Genomic DNA, 22,391 nt, shown 5'->3' on the forward strand with positions numbered 1-22,391 from the left:
AGGGTCATCTTATGTATATATTTGATATATTATTTATATTTGTGTTGTGTTTGTTGCAGTGCAGAGTACCCTGACCTGCGTAAACATAATAACTGCATGGCGTCGAGCCTGACTCCTGCCATCTACTCCAAACTGTGTGACAAGGCCACGCCCAACGGCTACACACTGGACGAAGCCATCCAGACCGGAGTGGACAACCCTGGACACCCCTTCATTAAGACTGTGGGCATGGTGGCAGGAGACGAGGAGTCCTACGAGGTACCAGGACTGCAAACACACCATAGAATGTGAACATAGAACTGCAAACACACCATAGAATGTGAACATAGAACTGTAAACACACCATAGAATGTGAACATAGAACTGTAAACACACCATAGAATGTGAACATAGAACTGTAAACACACCATAGAATGTGAACATAGAACTGCAAACACACCATAGAATGTGAACATAGAACTGCAAACACACCATAGAACTGGAAACATAGAACTGCAAACACACCATAGAATGTGAACATAGAACTGCAAACACACCATAGAATGTGAACATAGAACTGTAAACACACCATAGAATGTGAACATAGAACTGCAAACACACCATAGAACTGGAAACATAGAACTGCAAACACACCATAGAATGTGAACATAGAACTGCAAACACACCATAGAACTGGGAACATAGAACTGCAAACACACCATAGAACTGGAAACATAGAACTGGAAACACACCATAGAACTGGAAACATAGAACTGTAAACACACCATAGAATGTGAACATAGAACTGCAAACACACCATAGAACTGGAAACATAGAACTGGAAACACACCATAGAATGTGAACATAGAACTGCAAACACACCATAGAATGTGAACATAGAACTGTAAACACACCATAGAATGTGAACATAGAACTGTAAACACACCATAGAATGTGAACATAGAACTGCAAACACACCATAGAATGTGAACATAGAACTGCAAACACACCATAGAACTGGAAACATAGAACTGCAAACACACCATAGAATGTGAACATAGAACTGCAAACACACCATAGAATGTGAACATAGAACTGTAAACACACCATAGAATGTGAACATAGAACTGCAAACACACCATAGAACTGGAAACATAGAACTGCAAACACACCATAGAATGTGAACATAGAACTGCAAACACACCATAGAACTGGGAACATAGAACTGCAAACACACCATAGAACTGGAAACATAGAACTGGAAACACACCATAGAACTGGAAACATAGAACTGTAAACACACCATAGAATGTGAACATAGAACTGCAAACACACCATAGAACTGGAAACATAGAACTGGAAACACACCATAGAATGTGAACATAGAACTGCAAACACACCATAGAACTGGAAACATAGAACTGGAAACACACCATAGAACTGGAAGCATAGAACTGGAAACATACCATAGAATGTGAACATAGAACTGGAAACACACCATAGAACTGGAAACATAGAACTGGAAACACACCATAGAATGTAAACATAGAACTGCAAACACACCATAGAATGTGAACATAGAACTGGAAACACACCATAGAACTGGAAACATAGAACTGGAAACACACCATAGAATGTGAACATAGAACTGCAAACACACCATAGAATGTAAACATAGAACTGGAAACACACCATAGAATGTAAACATAGAACTGTAAACACACCATAGAATGTAAACATAGAACTGTAAACACACCATAGAACTGTAAACACACCATAGAATGTAAACATAGAACTGTAAACACACCATAGAATGTAAACATAGAACTGTAAACACACCATAGAACTGTAAACACATCATAGAATGTAAACATAGAACTGTAAACACACCATAGAATGTGAACATAGAGCTGTAAACACACCATAGAATGTAAACATAGAACTGTAAACACACCATAGAATGTAAACATAGAACTGTAAACACACCATAGAAATGTAAACATAGAACTGTAAACATACCATAGAACTGTAAACACACCATAGAATGTGAACATAGAGCTGTAAACACACCATAGAACTGTAAACACATCATAGAATGTAAACATAGAACTGTAAACACACCATAGAATGTGAACATAGAGCTGTAAACACACCATAGAATGTAAACATAGAACTGTAAACACACCATAGAATTTAAACATAGAACTGTAAACACACCATAGAAATGTAAACATAGAACTGTAAACATACCAAAGAACTGTAAACACACCATAGAATGTAAACATAGAACTGTAAACACACCATAGAATGTAAACATAGAGCTGTAAACACACCATAGAATGTAAACATAGAACTGTAAACACACCATAGAATGTAAACATAGAACTGTAAACACACCATAGAATGTAAACATAGAACTGTAAACAGACCATAGAAGTATAACCATATAAATGTGTACATACCATATAAATGTAAACATATGATATAACTGTAAACGTGATATCCCAGTGTGTAGTATTGTCCACAGTGGGGGTGCATAGCTGTGGGGTCAGTTCTTCTAGTGACCCCTGTGACCTGTGTACAGGTGTAGTTGGACTGTGTCAGTGTACAGGTGTGTTAGTGTACAGGTGTAGTTGGACTGTGTCAGTGTACAGGGTCAGTGTACAGGTGTGTTAGTGTACAGGTGTAGTTGGACTGTGTCAGTGTACAGGTGTGTTAGTGTACAGGTGTAGTTGGACTGTGTCAGTGTACAGGTGTAGTTGGACTGTGTCAGTGTACAGGGTCAGTGTACAGGTGTGTTAGTGTACAGGTGTAGTTGGAGTGTGTCAGTGTACAGGTGTGTTAGTGTACAGGTGTAGTTGGACTGTGTCAGTGTACAGGTGTGTTAGTGTACAGGTGTAGTTGGACTGTGTCAGTGTACAGGTGTGTTAGTGTACAGGTGTAGTTGGACTGTGTCAGTGTACAGGTGTGTTAGTGTACAGGTGTAGTTGGACTGTGTCAGTGTACAGGTGTAGTTGGACTGTGTCAGTGTACAGGTGTGTTAGTGTACAGGTGTAGTTGGACTGTGTCAGTGTACAGGTGTAGTTGGACTGTGTCAGTGTACAGGTGTGTTAGTGTACAGGTGTAGTTGGACTGTGTCAGTGTACAGGTGTAGTTGGACTGTGTCAGTGTACAGGTGTGTTAGTGTACAGGTGTAGTTGGACTGTGTCAGTGTACAGGTGTAGTTGGACTGTGTCAGTGTACAGGTGTGGTTGGACTGTGTCAGTGTACAGGTGTAGTTGGACTGTGTCAGTGTACAGGTGTGGTTGGACTGTGTCAGTGTACAGGTGTAGTTGGACTGTGTTAGTGTACAGGTGTGTTAGTGTACAGGTGTAGTTGGACTGTGTCAGTGTACAGGTGTAGTTGGACTGTGTTAGTGTACAGGTGTAGTTGGACTGTGTCAGTGTACAGGTGTGTTAGTGTACAGGTGTAGTTGGAGTGTGTCAGTGTACAGGTGTAGTTGGACTGTGTCAGTGTACAGGTGTAGTTGGAGTGTGTTAGTGTACAGGTGTAGTTGGACTGTGTCAGTGTACAGGTGTAGTTGGAGTGTGTCAGTGTACAGGTGTAGTTGGAGTGTGTTAGTGTACAGGTGTAGTTGGACTGTGTCAGTGTACAGGTGTAGTTGGAGTGTGTCAGTGTACAGGTGTAGTTGGACTGTGTCAGTGTACAGGTGTAGTTGGAGTGTGTCAGTGTACAGGTGTAGTTGGACTGTGTCAGTGTACAGGGTCAGTGTACAGGTGTGTTAGTGTACAGGTGTAGTTGGAGTGTGTCAGTGTACAGGTGTGTTAGTGTACAGGTGTAGTTGGACTGTGTCAGTGTACAGGTGTAGTTGGACTGTGTCAGTGTACAGGTGTGTTAGTGTACAGGTGTAGTTGGACTGTGTCAGTGTACAGGTGTAGTTGGAGTGTGTCAGTGTACAGGTGTGTCAGTGTACAGGTGTAGTTGGAGTGTGTTAGTGTACAGGTGTAGTTGGAGTGTGTCAGTGTACAGGTGTAGTTGGACTGTGTCAGTGTACAGGTGTAGTTGGACTGTGTCAGTGTACAGGTGTAGTTGGAGTGTGTGTGCTCTGCTGTATGAACAGAACTGCCTCCTGGGGTGAAGTTCGTGTTCCACTCGTCTGAACCTCCGTCTGTTTTTCTCTCATTCATCTGGAGTTTATGAGTCAGAACAAACGGCCGTTGTGAACGTGCTGTGGGTCCTGCTCATGGGTGGAGGCTGAAGGCAGAGGGAGTGTCGAAGCTTTTCCCGTTTATCACAGTGTGTAATTAATGTTTGGCGTGGGAGGGTGGAGTGGGTGTGGCCTCACAGCACATGAATTCAGTCACATTATTGAAAATGACCTTTGAACCCTGAGTAAAGACAGGAAGAGGAGTTCCAACTCAGACAATCAGCATCAGCTTCACTTTCATTTATTATTATTATTATTATTATTATTATTATTATTATTATTATTATTATTATTATCATTATTATTATTATTATTATTATTATTATTATTATTATTATTATTATTATTATCCCTTTCATGCATGAATTATGAGAGGCTGAATCAAGATTTTTTTCCTGAGTGTTTTTATTCCTCTAAACCACAGATGTCAAACATGCGTCCCGGGGCCAAAACCGGCCCACCACAGGGTCCAGTCCGGCCCCTGGGATGAATTTGCAAAGTGCAAGTTAGGGCACCAAACTAAAAAATAATGTAATAATAATATATAAATAATGACAACACCATTTTTGAAATTTTTGATGATCTGCCTTGGCGCAGGTCTGTGGTCTGAGTGCTTCTAGTTTATTATTAATGATCAACATGATCAACATAATTATTGCAGAAGACAAAGCAGGTAAACACTGGGCTGTGCCTTTAGGCAGAACAAAGCAGGTCCAGAGGACTGGTTTTATCAGGCCATGGTTCCATGGAGTGGACCCCAGGGTTTGTGTGGGTGGAAAAGAACAGAAAATGTTTTCAGAAGAAATTCAAACTTCTTAGTTTACACAGCAGACATGAACTGGAAAGAGTACTGATGATACTGAGAGAGTACTGATGATACTGAAAGAGTACTGATGATACTGAGAGAGTACTGATGATACTGAAAGAGTACTGATGATACTGAGAGAGTACTGATGATACTGAGAGAGTACTGATGATACTGAAAGAGTACTGATGATACTGAAAGAGTACTGATGATACTGAGAGAGTACTGATGATACTGAAAGAGTACTGATGATACTGAGAGAGTACTGATGATACTGAAAGAGTACTGATGATACTGAGAGAGTACTGATGATACTGAGAGAGTACTGATGATACTGAAAGAGTACTGATGATACTGAGAGAGTACTGATGATACTGAAAGAGTACTGATGATACTGAGAGAGTACTGATGATACTGAAAGAGTACTGATGATACTGAGAGAGTACTGATGATACTGAGAGAGTACTGATGATACTGAAAGAGTACTGATGATACTGAGAGAGTACTGATGATACTGAAAGAGTACTGATGATACTGAAAGAGTACTGATGATACTGAGAGAGTACTGATGATACTGAAAGAGTACTGATGATACTGAAAGAGTACTGATGATACTGAGAGAGTACTGGTGATACTGAAAGAGTACTGATGATACTGAGAGAGTACTGATGATACTGAAAGAGTACTGATGATACTGAGAGAGTACTGATGATACTGAGAGAGTACTGATGATACTGAAAGAGTACTGATGATACTGAGAGAGTACTGGTGATACTGAAAGAGTACTGATGATACTGAGAGAGTACTGATGATACTGAAAGAGTACTGATGATACTGAAAGAGTACTGATGATACTGAGAGAGTACTGATGATACTGAAAGAGTACTGATGATACTGAGAGAGTACTGATGATACTGAGAGAGTACTGATGATACTGAAAGAGTACTGATGATACTGAAAGAGTACTGATGATACTGAGAGAGTACTGATGATACTGAAAGAGTACTGATGATACTGAGAGAGTACTGATGATACTGAGAGAGTACTGATGATACTGAAAGAGTACTGATGATACTGAGAGAGTACTGATGATACTGAAAGAGTACTGATGATACTGAGAGAGTACTGATGATACTGAGAGAGTACTGATGATACTGAAAGAGTACTGATGATACTGAGAGAGTACTGATGATACTGAAAGAGTACTGATGATACTGAGAGAGTACTGATGATACTGAAAGAGTACTGATGATACTGAGAGAGTACTGATGATACTGAGAGAGTACTGATGATACTGAAAGAGTACTGATGATACTGAGAGAGTACTGATGATACTGAGAGAGTACTGATGATACTGAGAGAGTACTGATGATACTGAAAGAGTACTGATGATACTGAGAGAGTACTGATGATACTGAAAGAGTACTGATGATACTGAAAGAGTACTGATGATACTGAGAGAGTACTGATGATACTGAAAGAGTACTGATATACTGAAAGAGTACTGATGATACTGAGAGAGTACTGATGATACTGAAAGAGTACTGATGATACTGAGAGAGTACTGATGATACTGAAAGAGTACTGATGATACTGAAAGAGTACTGATGATACTGAGAGAGTACTGATGATACTGAGAGAGTACTGATGATACTGAAAGAGTACTGATGATACTGAGAGAGTACTGATGATACTGAAAGAGTACTGATGATACTGAGAGAGTACTGATGATACTGAAAGAGTACTGATGATACTGAAAGAGTACTGATGATACTGAAAGAGTACTGATGATACTGAAAGAGTACTGATGATACTGAGAGAGTACTGATGATACTGAAAGAGTACTGATGATACTGAGAGAGTACTGATGATACTGAAAGAGTACTGATGATACTGAAGAGTACTGATGATACTGAAAGAGTACTGATGATACTGAGAGAGTACTGATGATACTGAAAGAGTACTGATGATACTGAGAGAGTACTGATGATACTGAAAGAGTACTGATGATACTGAAAGAGTACTGATGATACTGAGAGAGTACTGATGATACTGAAAGAGTACTGATGATACTGAGAGAGTACTGATGATACTGAAAGAGTACTGATGATACTGAAAGAGTACTGATGATACTGAGAGAGTACTGATGATACTGAGAGAGTACTGATGATACTGAGAGAGTACTGATGATACTGAGAGAGTACTGATGATACTGAAAGAGTACTGATGATACTGAGAGAGTACTGATGATACTGAAAGAGTACTGATGATACTGAAAGAGTACTGATGATACTGAGAGAGTACTGATGATACTGAAAGAGTACTGATGATACTGAAAGAGTAGTGATGATACTGAGAGAGTACTGATGATACTGAAAGAGTACTGATGATACTGAAAGAGTACTGATGATACTGAGAGAGTACTGATGATACTGAGAGAGTACTGATGATACTGAGAGAGTACTGATGATACTGAAAGAGTACTGATGATACTGAGAGAGTACTGATGATACTGAAAGAGTACTGATGATACTGAAAGAGTACTGATGATACTGAAAGAGTACTGATGATACTGAGAGAGTACTGATGATACTGAGAGAGTACTGATGATACTGAAAGAGTACTGATGATACTGAAAGAGTACTGATGATACTGAAAGATGGCTGATGATTTGGATCAGACAGCTGTCGTCTGGGGAAGGAGTACGAATGTAGAGACGCAGTGTGTTTTTCTGAACGTCACACTGATGTGTGTGTGTGTGTGTGTGTGCGTGTGCGTGCGTGCGTGCGTGCATGCATGTGTGTGTGTGTGTGTGTGTGTGTGCGTGCTTGCATGTGTGTGTGTGTGTGTGTGCGTGCGTGCGTACGTGCATGTGTGTGTGTGTGTGTTCAGGTGTTTGCAGATCTACTGGATCCCATCATCAAAGAGAGACACAACGGATACGACCCACGGACCATGACCCACCCCACAGACCTGGACGCCAGCAAGGTATGGACACAGACCCCAGACCCCAGACCCCAGACCCCAGACCCCAGACCTCAGACCCCAGACCCCAGACCCTGGACCAGGGTCCCCTCATCACACACAGACCAGCCCAGAAACAGGACAAATCAACAGCCAGTCCACGTGTTTGACCCAAACCTCATTTAACCTTAAACAGTTGAAGCAGAACAGACATGACATGCAGCTGATAGACTCCTCCCACCTGGACCACATGTTCCATCCTCTGGACCCGGTCCACATGTGCAGCTCTGACTCTGTGCTCTGGCTTTCAGATCCAGTCCGGTCAGTTCGATGACCGTTACGTGCTGTCGTCGCGGGTCAGGACCGGCCGTAGTATCCGTGGTCTGAGTCTGCCGCCGGCCTGCACCAGGGCGGAGCGTCGGGAGGTGGAGCGGGTGGTGGTGGACGCCCTGTCGGGTCTGAAGGGAGACCTGAAGGGGAAGTACTACAGCCTGACCCAGATGACGGAGCAGGAGCAGCAGCAGCTCATCGACGTCAGTGACACACACTTTATTTGGCCTTTTTGTTTTAACTTATATTTTATTGTTTCATTTTTGAAACGTTACAACACGAACATTTAGAACAGGGCTGTCAAACATGTGTCCCAGGGGCAAAATGTGTCCCACCAAAGGTTCCAATCCAGTCACTGGGATGAGTTAGCAAAGTGCACACAGTCCAGGCTGTGGAACTCAGTTTAGTTCCAGTTCCACACACAGACCAATCTGATCTACAGTCCAATAAGAACAGCAGAAGAACCCACACAAAAGAACGACTGCAGATTTACTACTGGGTTAGATGGGAAAATAATATGACATTATGTCTGTAAATAATGACAACTGCAAATATTTGTCTTTGTTTTAGTGCAAAAAATCACATTAAACTATGAAAATATTTACATTTAGAAACTATCCTGTAACAATAAAATATGACCAACCTGAAATGTCTGTATTAAATTCAGTCCAGTTTGAACTCTTTTCTTCCTGTTCCTCAGTGTTTAGTGTCTTTGTAGATCTGATCCAGAATGCACATGGACTAATGAGAAGTGGAGGAAGAAGACTGAGAAAATTACACTGATTTATCTGAAGAAATGTCAGTTTTTTCAGGTTATTCACATCTTTTTTGTTTGAATAGTTTATAAAAGTAAGTATCTTCATAATTTAATGGGATTTTTTTTGCACTAAAACAAAAACAAAAGTTTGCAGTTGTCATTATTTCCAGGTTCTTCTGTTCTTCTTTTCCTGGTCCGGTCCACTGCAGATCAGATCAGACTGAATGTGGAACCTGAAAGAACAGGAGTTTTAGAGCCCTGCTGTATACCCTATATTACTTGTATACAGTATATTCTTATTTGTTGTACGTATCTCTATATCTGTAGTACAGAGCTGGCTTTTTTGTATGTATAGTTTTAGTCATACAGTGTGTATGTATACTTATATTTTATCTTGTAGTGTTCATTCTTTGCTTTCATTTTCAGTATTTTGTGTGATATTTTTTATACAGTTCTTTTTTTTGCACTAATTCTTTTTGCTGCTAAATTAATTTTCCAATCTAACTTTATTTATAATGCACTTAAATGTATTTTAATGTTAAAATTTTTGTGTAATTTAACTTTTTTATGCTAAAACAAAGACAACAAATATGGAATTGTCATTATTTATAGATTTTTATGGTGGTTTTTTTACTTGTCCGACCCACTTTAGGTCAGATTGGTCTGAATGTGGAACCTGAACTAAAAGGATTGTTAATATGTTCAGTGTAATTCATTCCATGGGCCAGATCGGACCCTTTGGCGGGCTGGTTTTGGCCCACGGGCCGTATGTTTATGCTCTTGCTGTTTTATTTAGTTTTTTTTACTGGAGTAATTAAATCATTGGTGAAGTGTGTTGTAACACAAGCACTATTGTAGCATATACCGAGTAAAATACTACTGATAATTGATTAGTAATGCTTTATACTACTGTGCTACAGCAAAAGTAATCTGTTACTGGAATGGATTACTTTTGTAATGCATTACTCCCAACACTGAGAATGAGTTTAACATCCTTCACTGTTAATCTGAATCAGAATCCTCTTCGTCCTAAACACATTTTAGGTATTATTTGCTGTTTAATGTTATCGCTGTAGTTAATTCTAAATACAAGATGTTATGAAAATGGAACAAAAGTAAAATAAGAAAAGAAATTCCATATATGCATAAACTACACCCATAAGGACACAGTGTCGACTTCTGGACAATGTCTGTGTGCAAGTTTGATTTCTGTGCGTTGAACATTTATCGTGGGCCGGACGGGACCCTTTGGTGGTCTGGTTTGGACCCTTTGGTGGTCTGGTTTGGACCCTTTGGTGGGCCGTATGTTTGACCCCCATGTCTTCTCCCGTTGTCTCCTCAGGACCACTTCCTGTTCGATAAACCCGTCTCACCTCTGCTCACCTGTGCAGGGATGGCTCGTGATTGGCCGGACGCTCGAGGAATCTGGTGAGTTTAAAGCAGTCCTCCTAAAAGTCTGTGACCCACATGCACTAAAGAGGTCCTGAAGTGACCCACATGCACTAAAGAGGTCCTGAAGTGACCCACATGCACTAAAGAGGTCCTGAAGTGACCCACATGCACTGAAGAGGTCCTGAAGTGACCCACATGCACTAAAGAGGTCCTGAAGTGATCCACATGCACTAAAGAGGTCCTGAAGTGACCCACATGCACTAAAGAGGTCCTGAAGGGACCCACATGCACTAAAGAGGTCCTGTAGTGACCCACATGCACTAAAGAGGTCCTGATGGAATACGTGACCATGCAGACACACACTGTGTTTACAGAAGGAAATATGGAGGCATCTGGTCTCGGTGCAGAATTATGACGTTTGTCGCATTTCAATGACGTAAAGGTCGGATAAATGCAACCTGGACGTTCAGACTGAAGTCACACCACAAAATATCAGATACGTATCAGATTTAGGTCCACATATGAAGGTGGTCTGGTTCAGATTTAGGACCGCATATGAAAGTGGTCTGGGTCAGATTTAGGTCCACATTTGAAAGTGGTCTGGTTCAGATTTAGGACCGCATATGACAGTGGTCTGGGTCAGATTTAGGACCGCATATGAAAGTGGTCTGGGTCAGATTTAGGACCGCATATGAAAGTGGTCTGGGTCAGATTTAGGACCGCATATGAAAGTGGTCTGGGTCAGATCAGTTCTGTTCAGACTGCCTTTAACAGATCAGATCCAGGTCACATATGGACACAGGTTTGGGCCACATTTGTCTGCAGTGTGTTTGGCGGACGCTCAGTTTCAGTTTGAACCCTAAATAAACCGACGCTCAGACTGAATCGATCCGTGTGTGTTTCACCGTCAGCCTCATGTGCTCGTCTTTCAGATGTCTCCTCCTCTTTCTTCACCGTTCACAGTTGAATATTATCTGACCTCCTGCTACCGTCACCTTATTAAACCTGTATTAGAACAAAACCACACACAGCGCAGATGTGCACAAATACAAGTGGAATCAAAGTGAGCAGAGACGCCGTAGTTACAGGACGTCACAACTGGACACAAGTACAGTTTCAGTGTCTGCACTTTACTTCAGCATTTATTTGACTTTTAACACAAACATCTGCACTTTCCACCCTTTACATTTTCCAAACAGACTTTTGTTTTAAAGTCTTGCAGTCATTTCTTATAGAGGACTGACCCTGCCATATTTACAAATAAATACAGAAATATAAAAATGGCTTGATAAATGAATTTCAGTACCACTTATTTATCTGTTTGTTCTTATTTATATTTTTCCTTCTTTAGTTTTTATCCCTGCATTTATTTCTATGTTGCTTTCTATTTACATTTTCTTTATCTCTTTTCTTATGCATTTCTATAATTTTTCAGCTGACATCTTATTAATTTATTGGCATTTTGTTATTCATAGTCATATTTACCTTTTCAGTTTTCCCTCTTTTGAAGAAAAGAGATAAAGGAAAAAATGTAAACAGAAAGCAACGCAGAAATAAATGCAGGGATAAAAATTAAAGAAGGAAAAATATAAATAAGGACAAAATAGATAAATACATGTTACTGAAATTAATTTATCAAGCCATTTTTATATTTCTGTATTTATTTTTAAATATGGCAGGCTCTGTCCTCCATAATTTCTCTGTTGTTTTGAATCTCGAATGCTCGTCAAACTTATCTCGTACTAAATTCTAAAATGGTTGGGTTTCCTCATGTGTCCACACTACTCCTCATCCAGGTTTATTCACAGTTTATTGTTAAAGGATAGTTTGTAAATGTAAATATTTTCATAGTGTAGTGTTATTTTTTCACATTAAATCAAGAAGAAAATGTGTAGTTGTCAATTATTTATAGGTTATTATGTCGTTATTTTTGGTCTGTGTGTGGAACCAGAACTAAAACCAGTTTGACCCTTGATCATTAATAACTTCAGTGTCATTTTTGCACTTTGTAAATTCATTCCGTGAGCTGGATCGGAACCTTCGGGGGGCCGGTTTTGGCCCACGGACCACATATTTGACAGCCCTGCTTTAATCCATTTGAGGTGAATTATCCATTATTTTTATTTTGTGTTATTGTGCATCCTCACCGACTGATGAAGTAATCAAAAAGACGATCCCTGGGTGAATCCATCAGTGAAAATTGCACTGAACAAATGAAACAAGAATAAGAGTCTTTTGGTGACTTGGTGTGATCAGGACAGAGCAGGATGGAGAACGTCTGTGGTGAACGTCGTAGTAACAGTTTGTCTGTTCAGGCACAACAACGAGAAGACGTTCCTGATCTGGGTGAACGAGGAGGACCACACCAGAGTGATCTCCATGGAGAAAGGAGGGAACATGAAGCGGGTGTTTGAGAGGTTCTGCAGAGGTCTGAAGGAGGTAACGCATGGTTCCTGTGTCTGCACCCACCCCAGTGTGTGTCACTAGGGTGGAGGCAAGGTTATTATTGTTAACGAAAACTAACGAAATGACAAAAACTAGAATTGAAAAAACAGTTTCGTTAACTGAAGTAAATAAAAACTATAATTAAAAGAAAAAAACGATAACTGAAACTGTATTGTGTGTTTACAAAACTAACTACAACATAAAAATGATGGATAAAATTCCTTTCGTTTTTGTCTTTGTCAACGTTGGACTGATACGAAATCGATTTATTTCCCTCAAGCAATTTTCTCTGCTGTCACCGAATGATATTTAAGGGTCCGTCACTTGTGTTCACTTGTGGTTTCCAGTCGTCTTCTGGTCCCCACTCTACCTGGAAACATGGAGACTAAAGCAGCAGAGTCCTGTCTGGGATTGATTTGAATACGACGGAGAAGATATGACAAAAAAACTAAACTAAAACTAAGCATTTAGAAGAAAACAAAAACTAATAAAAACCAGCAAACCTGCTCTAAAAACGAATTAAAACAAATTGAATGAGAGACAAAAAAAGTCAAAACTAAATAAAACTAAACTATAAAGAACAAGTGTTCAGAGAACGCAAACCTCCACCAAGCACTCTGAACAGTGTGCATGTGTGGATCGACTAGTTCTGTTTAAATCCAACAGTTTCCAGGTTGTTCCATAAACAGAAACAGTTGAATCTGGTCCCAGTCATGTGTCTGTCCAATTAGATTCAATTCACATCAATATTAGTTGAGTTCTAATTTTAAATGTGTGGGAAATGGGATTTTCAATGTTCAGTGTAAATGTCCACAGAGTCCACATTCCACAGTGGATGTGGACAATTTAGTTCCACATACAAGAGATTGTTCTAAGCTACAGGTGGATCCAACTGGAGGAGAATCGGAGTCATTTGGAATTTTTTATGAATTTTCAAAAACTGCTCCATGATGACAGATAGGAAAATTGTAGATGTTGTGACTTTGAACTTTGTCCTACTGGGACCAAATGGACTGGGTTGGTCCCAGGGCCTAGGCCTATCTGTGGGGAAGATTTGGGAAAGATGGGTGGAAGAGTTTTACACTAAAGATGAGAACAAACAAACAAACAAACAAACACACAAACAAAAAAACACACAAACCAAAGTGATCATAATACCTCCTGGCGGAGGTAAAAATCCAAAACTATTATAACCTGGGGTGTAGGTCCGTGGATCTGGTCTGTAAAGGTTCAGCCCAGGTCCTACTAAAAGTGTGTCAGTGCTGTGGTTTATAAAACAGAAGGAGAAAGTCAGCTGACACCATGAGGACACTCTGAACACTGACTGCACCACCGTCCACATACGTACGGTAGGACGGCTGTGACACAGCTGTCCTCTGTGTGTTCCAGGTGGAGCATCTGATTCAGGAGCGAGGATGGGAGTTCATGTGGAACCCACGGCTCGGGTACATCCTGACCTGTCCGTCCAACCTGGGAACTGGGCTGAGAGCAGGAGTGCACGTCAAACTGCCTCTGCTCAGCAAGGTAACGCAACGCTGTAATGCAATTAGAGCTGCAACCGATTCATCCATTAGGTGCTTAAAGCAAATGCAAAAAGTCCCGATTTGATTAATCGACTTGAATTGATTGAAGGGAAATATTCTATTGCAGTTTTCCTGAACTGAAGCTTCTTTGTGCGTCACAATAAGTGTCCGTGTGAAACACAACAGTGGAACCAATGTTTAACAGCAGAGAAATGAAGGAAACAAAGCTGAAGATTCAGGAGAACTGTGGTTGAATGATTTTTTTTGGATCACTTTGAGTCGATTAGTCGGTTGCAGCTCTAAATGCAATGTTGTAACACAGTGTTTTTCAACCTTTGGGTCGGGACCCCACATGAGGTCGCCTGGAATTCAAATGGGGTCGCCTGAAATTTCTAGTAATAATACAGGGTGTCCCATAAGTCTCCATACATAGGAGACATAATACATATGGTTCTAACATGTATTTCTGTATATTTCTTCTTTATAGTTCTTCAGCAGTGGAGGACACGCATTGAAATGTGTTCCCGACAAAATGGCAGTCATATAGAGCATATTATATAAACAAAAATGGTTTATGTCAAGAAACGTTTATTTTTCCTGTGTATGGAGACTTATGGGACACCCTGTAGAAACAAAAAAAAACATACTTGTATTGTCCTCCCTGCTGCATAGAGGCTGCAGGTATAACCAGCTAAACTCTTCCTTGCATGAAAAGACGATTGAGTCGCAGTAAGCTTCCAAAAGCTGTTTACTTTGGCTCTTTACAGCTTCATACAAAGACGAAAGAGTGAAAACTGTAAATACAAACAATTTACCACCATGTAGATGCCTCTGTGCTTCTTAAACTGTGCATTTCATGTAAAAGAAAGAGTTTCTAGACACAACACATATTCTTAAATGTAAAGAACGTTTCTAACTTTAACTGGTCAATTTTACAGTGAACTTATTCATATTTTGTATTTACGACATTGCATCTCTGAAGTGCACAATAAGACAGTCTGAGGTAGAACACTCATCTAACTTTCCCAAGATGGCTGACAGGATATGACTTTGGCATGTCAACAAATGTCAGATTTCAAAATAAAAGTCCCATTAACATTATGTCTGAAGGGCAACACAGTACAAATAAAAACTCTGTGTTGAGTCGACAGAGACAATCAGACAAACTGTGGTTGTGAAACTGCAGCTCTGTGGTTCTGTTTATCTGTCACATGTTCACTGTGGTCAGTTTCAGATGCTGCAGCTCTTTCATCATTCATAGTTTCAGTTCTGGTTTGTTCAGTATTAATTGTCCTCCTTGTAAATCACAGCTGGACTGACTGGACAGATCCTGACCAAGGAAAATCACATTCTCACCTTGTGCAGTAATCTACACCTGGATTAACTGCCTCTGTCCACAATAATAGACATTATATAGACTAAATGTCCTCTAACATTAACCTGGATTTGGAACATAGTACAACAAACTATTACAGGAACAAAAACAAATGAATTTTAGCAAAAAAATGTCTCTGTTTTGAATGTCTGGTTGTTAAAATGGGGTCATGAGACTAAAAAGGTTGGAACTACTGTTGTAACGCAACGTCGTAACACGATGCGACACTGTAATATTTCAGACACTGTGTTTGATCGACATTTATTTTGTCAAATGTATTTCAGTCTGTGAACTAGATCAGCCTTAGTCTGACCCATGACATGTCTGTGGTTCTGTTCAGGACGCACGTTTCAGTAAAATCCTGGACAACCTGCGTCTGCAGAAGAGAGGAACTGGAGGAGTGGACACGGCAGCGGTGGGAGGAGTGTTCGACATCTCCAACCTGGACCGACTGGGCCAGTCTGAGGTCTGTGACTGAAACAGGACTGAAACAGGACTGAGACACACCTGAAACACACCTGAAACACACCTGAAACAGGACTGAAACACACCTGAAACACCTGAAACAGGACTGAAACACACCTGAAACACACCTGAAACACACCTGAAACACATCTGAAACACACCTGAAACACACCTGAAACAGGACTGAAACACACCTGAAACACACCTGAAACAGGACTGAAACACACCTGAAACACACCTGAAACACATCTGAAACACACCTGAAACACACCTGAAACAGGACTGAAACACACCTGAAACACATCTGAAACAGGACTGAAACACACCTGAAACACAACTGAAACACATCTGAAACAGGACTGAAACACACCTGAAACACACCTGAAACAGGACTGAAACACACCTGAAACACACCTGAAACACACCTGAAACACATCTGAAACAGGACTGAAACACACCTGAAACACACCTGAAACAGGACTGAAACAGGACTGAAACACACCTGAAACACACCTGAAACACACCTGAAACAGGACTGAAACACACCTGAAACACACCTGAAACACACCTGAAACAGGACTGAAACACACCTGAAACACACCTGAAACACACCTGAAACACACCTGAAACAGGACTGAAACACACCTGAAACACACCTGAAACAGGACTGAAACAGGACTGAAACACACCTGAAACACACCTGAAACAGGACTGAAACACACCTGAAACACACCTGAAACAGGACTGAAACACACCTGAAACACACCTGAAACACACCTGAAACACACCTGAAACAGGACTGAAACAGGACTGAAACACACCTGAAACAGGACTGACACACACCTGAAACAGGACTGAAACACACCTGAAACACACCTGAAACAGGACTGAAACAGGACTGAGACAGGACTGAAACACACCTGAAACAGGACTGAAACACACCTGAAACAGGACTGAAACAGGACTGAAACACACCTGAAACAGGACTGAAACAGGACTGAAACACACCTGAAACAGGACTGAGACAGGACTGAAACACACCTGAAACAGGACTGAGACAGGACTGAAACAGGACTGAAACACACCTGAAACAGGACTGAGACAGGACTGAAACACACCTGAAACAGGACTGAAACACACCTGAAACACACCTGAAACAGGACTGAGACAGGACTGAAACACACCTGAAACAGGACTGAGACAGGACTGAAACACACCTGAAACAGGACTGAAACAGGACTGAAACACACTTGAAACAGGACTGAGACAGGACTGAAACACACCTGAAACAGGACTGAAACACACCTGAAACAGGACTGAGACAGGACTGAGACAGGACTGAAACACACCTGAAACAGGACTGAGACAGGACTGAGACAGGACTGAAACACACCTGAAACAGGACTGAGACACACCTGAAACACACCTGAAACAGGACTGAGACAGGACTGAAACAGGACTGAAACACACCTGAAACACACCTGAAACAGGACTGAAATATGACTGAAACACACCTGAAACAGGACTGAAACAGAACTGAAACACACCTGAAACAGGACTGAAATATGACTGAAACACACCTGAAACAGGACTGAAACAGAACTGAAACACACCTGAAACAGGACTGAAATATGACTGAAACACACCTGAAACAGGACTGAAACACACCTGAAACACACCTGAAACAGGACTGAAATATGACTGAAACACACCTGAAACAGGACTGAAACACACCTGAAACAGGACTGAAATATGACTGAAACACACCTGAAACAGGACTGAAACACACCTGAAACACACCTGAAACACACCTGAAACAGGACTGAAATATGACTGAAACACACCTGAAACAGGACTGAAACAGGACAGAAACACACCTGAAACAGGACTGAAACACACCTGAAACAGGACTGAAACAGGACTGAAACACACCTGAAACAGGACTGAAACACACCTGAAACACACCTGAAACAGGACTGAAACAGGACTGAAACACACCTGAAACAGGACTGAGACACACCTGAAACAGGACTGAAACACACCTGAAACAGGACTGAAACAGGACTGAGACAGGACTGAAACACACCTGAAACAGGACTGAAACACACCTGAAACAGGACTGAAACACACCTGAAACAGGACTGAAACAGGACTGAAACACACCTGAAACAGGACTGAGACAGGACTGAAACAGGACTGAGACAGGACTGAAACAGGACTGAAACACACCTGAAACAGGACTGAGACAGGACTGAAACACACCTGAAACAGGACTGAAACACACCTGAAACACACCTGAAACAGGACTGAGACAGGACTGAAACACACCTGAAACAGGACTGAAACAGGACTGAAACACACCTGAAACAGGACTGAGACAGGACTGAAACACACCTGAAACAGGACTGAAACACACCTGAAACAGGACTGAGACAGGACTGAGACAGGACTGAAACACACCTGAAACAGGACTGAGACACACCTGAAACACACCTGAAACAGGACTGAGACAGGACTGAAACAGGACTGAAACACACCTGAAACACACCTGAAACAGGACTGAAATATGACTGAAACACACCTGAAACAGGACTGAAACAGAACTGAAACACACCTGAAACAGGACTGAAATATGACTGAAACACACCTGAAACAGGACTGAAACACACCTGAAACACACCTGAAACAGGACTGAAATATGACTGAAACACACCTGAAACAGGACTGAAACACACCTGAAACACACCTGAAACAGGACTGAAACAGGACTGAAACACACCTGAAACAGGACTGAAACAGGACTGAAACACACCTGAAACAGGACTGAAATATGACTGAAACACACCTGAAACAGGACTGAAACAGGACTGAAACACACCTGAAACAGGACTGAAATATGACTGAAACACACCTGAAACAGGACTGAAACAGGACTGAAACAGGACAGAAACACACCTGAAACAGGACTGAAACAGGACTGAAACACACCTGAAACAGGACTGAAACAGGACTGAAACACACCTGAAACACACCTGAAACAGGACTGAAATATGACTGAAACACACCTGAAACAGGACTGAAACAGGACTGAAACAGGACAGAAACACACCTGAAACAGGACTGAAACAGGACTGAAACACACCTGAAACAGGACTGAAACAGGACTGAAACAGGACTGAAACAGGACTGAATCAGGACTGAAACACACCTGAAACAGGACTGAAACAGGACAGAAACACACCTGAAACAGGACTGAAACAGGACTGAAACACACCTGAAACAGGACTGAAACAGGACTGAATCAGGACTGAAACACACCTGAAACATTGTTCAAACTAGAAGCACTTGGAGAGCGCAGACCTCCGCCAAAGCTGATCAGTGGCCCCCCCCCCGTGGGCCCCCCCACCCCCGATCACCACCAAAATTTAATCATTTCTTCCTTATCCCATTTCCAACAAACTCTGAAAATTTCATCCAAATCTGTCCATAACTTTTTGAGTTATGTTGCACACTAACTGACAGACAAACAAACAAACAAACAAACAAACAAACCCTGGCAAAAACATAACCTCCTTGGCGGAGGTAATGAATGTAAAGATAGTTTTGCAGCAGCTGGAGGGTTCAAATTCAAACTGTCTGAACTATTAGAGTCCAAATACACAAAGAAATGAAGCCCAGACGAAGAACAGTGGGTTCAGTCAAATATGAACCCTTTAAATAAGAACATGTTCAGCCCTGAGATGAACTGGTCACATGTCCAGGGTGAACCCCGCCTTCGCCTGTAAGTAGCTGGGATAGGCTCCAAGCGACCCCCGTGACCCTAGTGAGGATAAAGCGGGTTCAGAAAATGAATGAATGAATAAGAACATTTAACCCAGTGCTGAGTTGAATGTTCTTGCTTTGGTGCAGGTCTGTTTGCAGTTCCTGGGCCAGTGTAGAAAGGCTGCTGTATGTTTACCACAGCAGCCAGCTCCACACGGCTTCACGCGGCCAGCTGACATTATTTTCACAGCCACGCCCCTTCACGCGCCTCATCTTAAGTGGAAACTTTCCACTTAAGAGATGGGCGGACAACATGGCCGACATTCAGGAGCTCCTGGTGGTAGAAGTACAGAAGGACAGGATCCACAGCAGGACCACCGCCACAGCCGAGTGGAGAACAGTTCATGGAGGGAAATTACAGCGACAGTCGGCAAAGAGGAGGAATGGGCAAAAACACACCTGGAAAAACATTCAGGACAGATATGTGAAGGCAAAAGACCACCAAAGAGAGGTGGAGACCCAGGGGGAGGGGCCAAACTCCCACAGATTCTAAAGAGTTGAGCTGGATCTGGAATCTCAGTAAACACAGGGAAACAGACCACACTTCCCTCCAGAGGAGATGAGTTTAGTGAGAACTGTGAAAACAGACAACAATAACGCTTTGTTTGGCAATTTTCTTCTTCTCTAGTTTTTTACTGTGATAGACGTGCGTTTGTGGCACACTGCCCCCTGCAGTTTGGAAATAGACGCCGCGCAGAGCCGGAGTATAAAAGCACCACACGTAGTCTCTATTTTCCACACGACACGTTTGTGCAGCGAGAACAAACCAGCCTGAAGAGTGTGGATCTGAACACAGGAGGAGCAGACTGGGCTTCAGACCTTCACCTCCTCATCACTGCGTCTCCTCGTCTGCTTCAGTTTCAGTGTGTTTCCTCTGCTCCTGAACCCTGACCCTGACCCTAACCCTGACCCTAAACTAACCCTGACCCTGACCCTAACCCTGACCCTAAACTAACCCTGACCCTAAACTAACCCTGACCCTAAACTAACCCTGACCCTAAACTAACCCTGACCCTGACCCTGACCCTGACCCTAACCCTGACCCTAAACTAACCCTGACCCTGACCCTGACCCTAAACTAACCCTGACCCTGACCCTGACCCTAACCCTGACCCTAACCCTGACCCTAAACTAACCCTGACCCTAAACTAACCCTGATCCTGACCCTGACCCTGACCCTGACCCTGACCCTGACCCTGACCCTAACCCTGACCCTGACCCTAAACTAACCCTGACCCTGACCCTGACCCTAACCCTGACCCTAAACTAACCCTGACCCTGACCCTGACCCTGACCCTAACCCTGACCCTAACCCTGACCCTAAACTAACCCTGACCCTAAACTAACCCTGATCCTGACCCTGACCCTGACCCTAACCCTGACCCTAAACTAACCCTGACCCTGACCCTGACCCTGACCCTAACCCTGACCCTGACCCTAAACTAACCCTGACCCTGACCCTGACCCTAACCCTGACCCTGACCCTAACCCTGACCCTAAACTAACCCTGACCCTGACCCTAAACTAACCCTGACCCTGACCCTAAACTAACCCTGACCCTGACCCTAAACTAACCCTGACCCTTGTGTGTGTTCCAGGTCCAGTTGGTTCAGACGGTGGTCGACGGCGTCAACTACCTGATCGAGTGTGAGAAGCGTTTGGAGAAGGGACAGGACATTAAGGTGCCCCCCCCCCATCAAACTGTTCAAGTAGACCCTGACCCCAGACCTCTGCCAATGCTCACTCCAACTACACCCCCCCACCCCCACCCCCCCACGTGAGCCCGTAGATAGCACCTGTTTCTCTCTATAATCCAATCCATCCTTTATGATAATCCATCCTCTATAATCTGCACATGTGTACTCGTATGTTCAACGACCCCCCGACCCTTCAGCTTCTGCACTGCACCTAAAGGTTCTGCTCACTGGTTCTGAGTTCTGCACCTAAAGGTTCTGTTCACTGGTTCTGAGTTCTGCACCAAAAGGTTCTGCTCACTGGTTCTGAGTTCTGCACCTAAAGGTTCTGTTCACTGGTTCTGCTGGTTCTGCACCTAAAGGTTCTGCTCACTGGTTCTGAGTTCTGCACCTAAAGGTTCTGTTCACTGGTTCTGCTGGTTCTGCACCTAAAGGTTCTGTTCACTGGTTCTGAGTTCTGCACCTAAAGGTTCTGCTCACTGGTTCTGCTGGTTCTGCACCTAAAGGTTCTGTTCACTGGTTCTGAGTTCTGCACCTAAAGGTTCTGTTCACTGGTTCTGAGTTCTGCACCTAAAGGTTCTGTTCACTGATTCTGAGTTCTGCACCTAAAGGTTCTGTTCACTGGTTCTGAGT

At 42.3% G+C, this 22,391-nt stretch overlaps 1 protein-coding gene across 1 annotated transcript in view; it reads left to right on the forward strand.

Moving 5' to 3' along the window:
* LOC115420852 (creatine kinase U-type, mitochondrial-like) overlaps nucleotides 1-22,060 on the forward strand; it is a 31,653-nt gene extending 9,593 nt beyond the window's left edge. The window contains exons 2-9 of the mRNA XM_030136412.1: nucleotides 60-258; nucleotides 7,884-7,979; nucleotides 8,267-8,488; nucleotides 10,385-10,470; nucleotides 12,750-12,873; nucleotides 14,269-14,403; nucleotides 16,118-16,243; nucleotides 21,663-22,060. Coding sequence (XP_029992272.1) covers nucleotides 60-258; nucleotides 7,884-7,979; nucleotides 8,267-8,488; nucleotides 10,385-10,470; nucleotides 12,750-12,873; nucleotides 14,269-14,403; nucleotides 16,118-16,243; nucleotides 21,663-21,845 — 1,171 coding nt within the window. The 3' untranslated portion in view covers nucleotides 21,846-22,060. The remainder of the gene's footprint in view (nucleotides 1-59; nucleotides 259-7,883; nucleotides 7,980-8,266; nucleotides 8,489-10,384; nucleotides 10,471-12,749; nucleotides 12,874-14,268; nucleotides 14,404-16,117; nucleotides 16,244-21,662) is intronic.
* Nucleotides 22,061-22,391: the final 331 nt, after the last annotated feature.

This window comes from Sphaeramia orbicularis, chromosome 6 (genome assembly GCF_902148855.1).
Source record: "Sphaeramia orbicularis chromosome 6, fSphaOr1.1, whole genome shotgun sequence".
In the NCBI taxonomy this organism is placed as follows: Eukaryota; Metazoa; Chordata; class Actinopteri; order Kurtiformes; family Apogonidae; genus Sphaeramia; species Sphaeramia orbicularis.